Source organism: Eimeria maxima, genomic scaffold, assembly GCF_000499605.1.
Source record: "Eimeria maxima Weybridge genomic scaffold, Emw_scaff153, whole genome shotgun sequence".
Classification (NCBI taxonomy): domain Eukaryota; phylum Apicomplexa; class Conoidasida; order Eucoccidiorida; family Eimeriidae; genus Eimeria; species Eimeria maxima.
Window position 1 is genome coordinate 41,277 of NW_013564473.1, and position 8,117 is coordinate 49,393.

Here is an 8,117-nt window from a genome sequence, read left to right on the forward strand (position 1 = left end):
CTTATTTCGTTTGTTCGACATCCATTGCTTGCTGCCCAGCTACAATATACTTAGTTATCAAGGAAATGTTGTCCACTGTGCTTTCTGACTGCGTCACCTGGAATTTCTGCATGCAGGAGTTTGTACAGCATCAAACAGAAGCAAAAGCAGGGCATAAGGTATCTATGGATTCCAAGACCACCGAATTGAGCACGTCCATCAAGGAGATGCTGTCACAGACGAGAAAGGCACTGGAAGAAACAAAGCGCGTGGGCCTTCCTAATCCAGACATTCACCCGCAGCTGATTGAGGCACTGCACGAACTGTGTCTTATTCGTCACGACTAAATCTGTTTGCGTTTATGAGGCCCCAGGATATTGTCAATGCTGAGCAGCTCAACTGGTCCAGGCGCGAAGCCATGGAAATCGAAATGCTGAAAGCATATCATTCTGCGCTTTCCCAAACTAGACAGGGCCAACTAGCCTACCAGTGAGCAATCTGCTTTCTTTGCCAAGGCACTCTCGTAGTCTTTTAGGTCCAGCCAGTGCAGTGAAAAGGGGTTGATGGGCAATTTGCCACCCCTGTAAGTCAACATATTTCACAAGGTGCGTCACCCAATATTGCATACCGCAACGTTCCTGCCGCAGTGTACTTCTATTTTCCCTGCGTTTGCTTCCAAAGGCAAGAGCTAGAGAGAACACTGATCGCTGAGAGAGCGAAAAATGAGTGTCTGATTCGTCTCTGCGTTGCGGACGAATCAGCTGAATATATAGCAGAAGAATGCAGGGTTGCTACAGAACAAGTAAGTCTCGCTTCGCAAATTTTATGTGGAACTGCGGGGCGTATTTTCACTAAGTACGTCGGAATGTAGCATATGATTTGAAATTAAGTGTGGCTTCTTTCTCCTCTCAGCAACTGGACGCTATATCATTCGAACAGCGGAGTGCACTTGCAGATTTGAAAGTTGCCATGGACAGCGAGTTCTCTCGTTCTCTTCGCCTCGCCAGAGATCGCTTGCGTATTTCAAGATCCCTTGCTCTCGAAGAGCAAAAGATAGCAACGCTGCGGCATGATTTGAAATTTCGTACTGTAGCAGACGAGCTCACCTGCCTGTTGAATGCTCAAACTAAGCTGGAAGAAAACCGAAATCAAGTTAGTGCCTACTGGTGGCTATCAACAGCAAAGGCGGAGTTAGGTTTGCCATATTTTCAGTATTGCTTTCACGTTTGTGCTGTGCTGTGCGTGGTGCCAATCTACAGAGCATTAAGCAGTTTCACCAGCGCTTGATGCTTGAGCTGGAGGACTACATAAGAAAGTTGAAGGTAGGCGCTCGTCAGGTTTGCGCGATGTTCGTGCAGGTGAACTTGGGATAATCGAACAAGAATATGGGTCCTTGCTTGCCGCTCATTCAAAGCCTTAGTTTTTTGCACTATGCTTGTCCTGATAGGTTATCCTCGAAATACCAGATTCTTTTACCGTAGCTGTTGAGCTGCAGCAATGCCTCGATGCACTTAACAGAAATATTCGGGCTGCCAGTCAAAGTCTTGCTCGCTCCTTAAATTTGGTTCATGACAATGCGTCAAACGTCATGCTTCAAGAGCTGAGAAATGTTCGAACTGCTCTCCTACGGGCTGAAGAACTGAAGGAGGAGGAAATCGGGAGGCGCATCGAAGTCCTGGAAGAGCAGAAGCGGCAGTGGGTAATAACTCAGTCCGCCGATTTCTGTGTAGCTACGCATGTTGTGTCAAGAGGAGCATTCAACAGGAACATCTTACATTCCATGCTACACAAGTTAGAAAGTAGGCATGCGAAACCTTGCAAATCAAGTAGACAGTATAGATGTGAGCATGCACGGTTTCTGCCGTTTCTTCTGCTGTGCAGAAATATTGAAGAAGACGAAGAACGAAGGGCTAACTTTAACAGCACAGTTCCAGTGGAGGATCTCGAAGTAGAAACTGAGATTTCTGCGGCACAAGACAAGTTGGCAGTTGAAAGAATCAGGTTGAAGTTCATTGAAGACGAGCGAGATGCCCTGATAACCCAAATATCAGAAGTAACGATATGCGCGAAACTCAAATATGAACATCAAGGAACATAAGTGGACAATAATCGCTGCGTGATACATGCTCTCATACATACTTCGTCATAACATCTTGGTAGTACATACAAACTCTATGCCCACTACGCGCAAAGCAAGTGCGGTGCACTGCAGGCCAAGGCAGAAGCACTGTGTAAAGGAAGCGAAACGGAACTCCCGGAGGTCATCGACTCACTTAAAGTACGTGGTAGCGCGTAGTTTTTCCGCTTTCCGTAAAGCCTGTCTCTTATGAAAGCAAATTTGCGCTCTTGTTGGTCCCCTTTTATGCAGAAGAAATCCCTGGCGCGTGTTGAGGAGATGAACGAAAAAGTACTTCAGCTAAGTGAGTGCCAAGAGGCCGATAATTTGAAGTCCCAAGAGAAGCGGAAGGACCTTATAATGCAGAGGATCTGTCTTGCACGCGAAGCGCGCAAAAAGAGCACATTGTGGTTCGAACGGCAGGTGAGAATCTCGGAAACTAGGTGCCCACCACAGCTCACGCAAGGATTGTTCCAGGATTCAGCATTATTGCTGTGTAACCAACGTCTACTTGGAGTATGTTTGCCTGCGTGTGCGAATACTTCACTTTATTCGGCATGTATACAGTGCAGAACGGCCCGAGACGTGTCAAGACGGCAACATTTGGATATGCACCGGCTCCTATCGCAAATCACTGACAAGCTGTTTTCGAGCTTAATTGGAGCAATGCGAAACATCAAGCCAACGTCTTCCTTGGCAGGTGAAATCCCTGCCGTTACACATTCTATGACGCAAGAAGGTGCTTATGCTAGCGTGTTAATTACAATTTCTCCGATGATGGCTCCACCATCGGTATCCCTAAGCGAGCGGCGAGACCTTCTGAAGGCAAGTTTCATCCAGTGGGATGAAACAATCCAAGCAGCCAACCAGGACCGTGCTACGTACCTAAAAGATTCCTTACAGCAAACTCAATCACGGAGACAGAGATTAGATTCAGTAAGCATTCCAACCTGTCCCACGATGGCGGAATATCTAACTGCCACACCATGTAAATTTGCTCCACAGCCATCGCGGCTGTTGAGCGAGAGATGCTTTCAGGCTGGAGAACAAGTCCGCATCAATATCATAAGGGCACGGGAAGCTGAATGGAGTACCGTTCTACTGGACAGAGAAGCAGCAGATAATTCGTTTACCCTATCAACTATGGGGCAGTCTGGGTGAGCTGGAAACATTTTGGTAATTCAAGATGAAAGTTCTTCTGATGGGACACTTCTAGCAGTGCTTCAACTTGATATTTTCTTCACCCGTACCGTAACCGTCAGTGTACTGGAGTGAACATCGTAGAGTAAATTCTAGGGGCTGCTGTGGTACCTTCCAACATGGGTCAGGTTGTGGGCAAGAAGTTATTGTACTTCTGTACAAGACAGCATAAGGAAGCAGACTGAAGAACTTGAAGATAAGCAGGCTGCAGAGCTCGCTGCATTTGAAAACAAACTGAAGGTCATTTTTGCTTCTAACAAGCATTTGATGGCGAAACCAGCTGCAGCTCAACCCCCTGTAGCTAGTCGTAGTGCATCAGCAAGCGTCTCGTAATGCGGTTGTTACGTCTGTTTGCAGCTATCTTTAAGTGAAAAGCATCAGGAAATACAGAGTCTCAGGAACAAATTGGATACGCTACAGCAGCGGATTTGCAGCATGGTACGAGTGCAGGACAGCGATTTGTTGCTGTAGCATATCCAGCATTCTTCTAAGTGCCTCTAGAAATAGAAGATTCCTTCCCCCGTTCCAAGCTGCAAACAAGCATAGAAGGTTGAACAGTCGCTGGCTAAGGCTTCACATGCAGCATGGCAAGTCACTCAAGTCCAGTCTATGTTGAGTGCAGTGGTTTCCTGTGTACTTTCAGGGCGACCAGGAAGCGGAACAAGGTATTAAAGTGCTTACAAACTTAGTGATGCATATGTAGCATTTTTTGATAGTCCCAAGACGAGCGGAACCTCATTTAGGATCGCGCAAGCACATGTGATATCTATCTCAGAAACTGTGGATGCTGTTCGCCGAGAAGCTGAAGCTACTCAGAAAGAAATAACAACACTAGAGGTTGGCCAAATTGTTCCTCAGCATAAGCTTTGTAAAAGTAGAACCCACGTGGAAGGCCTCACGGCCACCTGTACCTGCTATAGAACTACCCAACAGTGGTGTATAACAGCAGCGCTTGCTCCACATCATATTGTGTCTTTCCCTTCCACCGTAACTGTGGACAGGCGTTTGCAGTTCCCACACAGTATTTCATGTAGATGTGTGCAGTGACAGCCTGATCCGCAATGTAGCATGCGTGCAACAGCACAAGAGGCTTTTCTCGTGTTGTGAATAGTTCTACTGATGAGTGTGTTGGTTTCTGTTTTTCTGAAACCCAGGCTGCCGCCGACCTCGAGGCCAAGGCTGCCGATGTCGAAAAGCGAGAATTCGTCGAGGCGCAGAAACAAGAACTATTTGAGCACGAGCTCAAGCAGCAGAAAGAGTTTATGGAGGCTCAATGGAAGGTGAGGCTCTAATAGCGTGCTGAAATGGTTCGACCGGCATTCCCACCAAGGACAGCGGTTAAGGGCTAGATGAAGCAAGCATTCAGCCCATGAATATGAATGCTGTGCACTGCAGCTGTCCAGGATTGCGAAATTTGAAGAATTGCGTAGCATGCAACTAGACCAATCAAGCAATGCTGTGGCCCAGAAGGAGGTCAGGGCATACTTTTTCAACATACAGTTGCACGTAAAGCCTTGCAGTTACAGTTAAGAGTATGTTGGGGGTAAACGGCAAGTGGTTAGTAGTGAAATGCGAAAATACAAAAACGAAGACCAAACGCGAAGGCATTCGACTAGAACAATAGACAGGTTGTGTATAAGAAATATTCCTCGTAGTTTATTGGTAGTCTTGACAACTGGAGCCCGCGTTATTTTAGGCCACATGCCTTGGGGATTCTCTTTAGAGGCTTTAAACACTAAAAGCTCAATCTGCAGGGGAATGTGCATGACACTGCGTTCTCTGCAGCTGCTAGCAGGCTGTCATGAAGCTGAGCTACGAGATCTGAAGGCGCTACACAGCCGCCAAAGGATTCTTATCCTTAATCAGTATTTTCACAGAAAACAACGAGAGGCGAAAGCAAAATTCAGGTAGGCAGTGCTATGGGATGTTGGCTTCTTTCGCGGCATGTTCGCGGACTGGACCTGGCCGAGCGCAAATAAATCCGTTCTTTTTGCAGCACTCTCAGCAGTTCACCAGCCGTGGACACACAACCTCAGGGGAATGAGACCGACGAACCTTCTGCTGCAGAAGAGAAGGCAACGTCGCAAGAAGTAAATGTGAGATAATTGGTCAGACCCCTCAAGCGAAGTGTTCTGAACACAAATATCGCATGCCATTTGCGAAAGCATGCACTCTCAATGCAACTGCGTTCGGTTCCGCTCAGGATTATGTCAAGAAAGCTATGGCAGAAAAGATAGCACAGGTAAAACACCCACCACCGCGACCCCCTCCCAGCAGCCTTTTCACGTGTGCATACGAACAGACTGCGGCACTTCACCGATGACAACGCAATGCCCTTAGCGTATCAGGTGTGTACGTCAAAGTTTACGCCGTACGCTTGTACTCGGCAGGTGTCGGCACAGGAAGAGGAGGAAATAAAGGCACTGAAGGAGAGGCATTACACAGAACTTGCAGAGGTCCGTTACTAGCAGCGGTATCAAAGCTTCAGAGGCACACCATATCCCTACACACAGGAAATGTTCAGCATCAGCGAGATACTTTACTGTGTATACCGAAACAGGTTGTTAAGAGCAACGAGGATGCTGCGAAAGCGCCAACGACACCCGTGAAGGTACGGTGCACTACAGCGAGCTCTAGCGGCCCTCTCACTTAGTCGGGAGTCTCCCCCAGCCCATACAACCCTACTTGGTAGACGCATTGTAGGCAAAATCCGGAGTAAATTGACAATAAGACATGCATGTGCGCTGAACATGGAACGGATCAGACGGTCCAAGTGGCATGGGCTGATGAGCAACCCTCTACTGAGGAAGCTACTTCCCATGGAGTACCGCAATCTTCTGATCAACCAAGGAAAACACTCGAACATACCCCTAACAAGGCTGTTGCCGAGTGGCAAAAGCGTATGAGGGCTGGAAGCTGTGCAAGCATCTTGGTTACCAAGGAGGATGGAGCAAACCTCGGCAAACATCTAGAACAGTTCATCAATACCGTAATTCGGGTTCAAAGAGAAGAAAGGGAACGCCAAACCCAAATTATGGAGGAAAAACTGGCCAAACGCAACGAACTACGCGTGGCCAGAGGGAAGCACAAGAGGAGGAGCACTGCAATAAAAAGAAACAAATCTTCTGTAAAATATAGTTGAACACTACGTTGGGTCCAGTGTATTCAGTCCTCATATATGTATTTGACGAAAGACCAAAGTACGCATGACACGCAGTAGCCTGCGTTGGCCGAAGTGGTGCACGTGGTACTCTGTACGAATGTTGTCAGGGGCCTCGGAAGAGCGTTATGGACTTTAAACTTGAACGGCTGCAGACGGCGCGACAAAAGGAAAAGCAAATGAAGTACGTTTCAGCTGAACGTAGCTTGTCAAGCACCTCGATGTGATTATCAAAACAATTCCTCAACCGTCACGATGCGTTCCATACTGGTTTTTTCAGAGAGCAATGGAAGGCCAAAAGGGGTGCCCTTGAGGGGTGGCATCCAATATTTTGGTGTATTGTGGAAGAGGAAGCCAAACAAGGGTCATACGAAGCGTATGAAGCCTCTGCTAATGTAGTTGGTAAGCCCCAGGTCACTCGCTGCAAGCCATAACGCGATTCTGCCTGCTTGTAACACTGGCAGTACGCATATATAACGTTGGTGCGTGCGTGCAGCGCGTGGCCCAACGTTGTGTAACATCGAGCGCGTGATAAACTCACTCGAAGAGGGCTCTTTCCTCAGAAATATGATTGCAAATCTAGAAATTCTGGTTAAGGAATTTAACGTCTTGGGCGTGCCGGCGGATTCTCTTGCAAGCGAGAGCGAAGGCAGTGAATCGGACTCCAGCTCTTCTTCCAGTAGTAGCCATCAAACAGATGAGCCGCGACAACGGACGAAGGCGTCACCAGCCTCCTCATCGACATCTCATAGTAGCGATTCTAGTGAAAGTTCTGACGAGAGCAGTGACAAGAGCAGTAGCGAAGGCGGTAGCAGTGAAGACAGCAGTAGTGAAGACGACAGTAGCGGAGGGACCAGTAGCAGCAAGAGCAGTAACACCGGCGGAGAGGCCAGGCAGGATACGCAACCGGCTAGTTCAACTTCGGGTGTGCGAAGTGGTCCAGATCAGGCTGCGCCAGTTCAAAGGATCTTAAGTTCTTCCTCAGGTGACAGCATGGACTCGAAGGACGCCCAAAGTCCTCAACCGGCGATGGATAAAAGCAGTAGTGCGAGCAGTGAGGAGTCAGGAAGCAGCAGCAGCGACGGCAGCGAGGATGCTGGTAGCGGGACTAGCACCAGTAGGAGCAGCGCCATTATGAGCGGGACTAGCAGCCGGAGCGGAAGTATGTCCAACGACGGGACTAGTGATGACAGCAGCGCGGAAGCGGGAAGCGAATCCAGCAGCAGCAGCAGCAGCAGCAGTGGGAGCAACAGCTCTAGCCATCAGAATAGCAACAGCAGCCAAAGCAGAAATACCAGTGAGGATTCAGGCAACAGTTCCAGCAGTCAGCAGTCAAGTACATCTGGTGCTGAATCAACCAGCGATTAGAGGGTCTGCCACCTTGCATCCCGTATATGCCCCAGTCTGCTCATTTGTGCCACTTGCTGCCACTCGCTCTATCCCGTGCCCATTCTGTGCAAGCTCCAATAATAATATCGTGGGGCAGAAAACAGCATTAAAGAAGCACCTGTAGTCAAGCTTGAACAGAGGCACTGGATGAAGGCCCTCTCGCGAAAGTGTATCATCTCCTTCGACAAATCAGCGACCAACACTAAGTTATTGGTTGGGGTTTTTTCTCTGCTATGAACAACATAGGGCCCTAATAATGATTATGCTGTTGCA

General features: G+C 48.2%; 1 protein-coding gene across 1 annotated transcript; it reads left to right on the plus strand.

Annotated features, from left to right (window-relative positions):
- Nucleotides 1–65: 65 nt before the first annotated feature.
- On the plus strand, nucleotides 66–7,823 carry EMWEY_00018200 (Early endosome antigen 1, related; the record flags this gene model as incomplete). The annotated part of the gene is made up of 21 exons (XM_013480031.1): nucleotides 66–304; nucleotides 661–781; nucleotides 892–1,131; nucleotides 1,239–1,301; nucleotides 1,427–1,674; nucleotides 1,861–2,032; nucleotides 2,192–2,257; nucleotides 2,348–2,518; nucleotides 3,134–3,252; nucleotides 3,424–3,535; nucleotides 3,653–3,733; nucleotides 3,939–3,960; nucleotides 4,071–4,132; nucleotides 4,450–4,575; nucleotides 4,691–4,768; nucleotides 5,499–5,537; nucleotides 5,686–5,751; nucleotides 5,856–5,906; nucleotides 6,566–6,639; nucleotides 6,736–6,857; nucleotides 6,952–7,823. 21 exons carry the CDS (start codon nucleotides 66–68, stop codon nucleotides 7,821–7,823), a joined length of 3,144 nt encoding a protein of 1,047 aa, XP_013335485.1.
- Nucleotides 7,824–8,117: the final 294 nt, after the last annotated feature.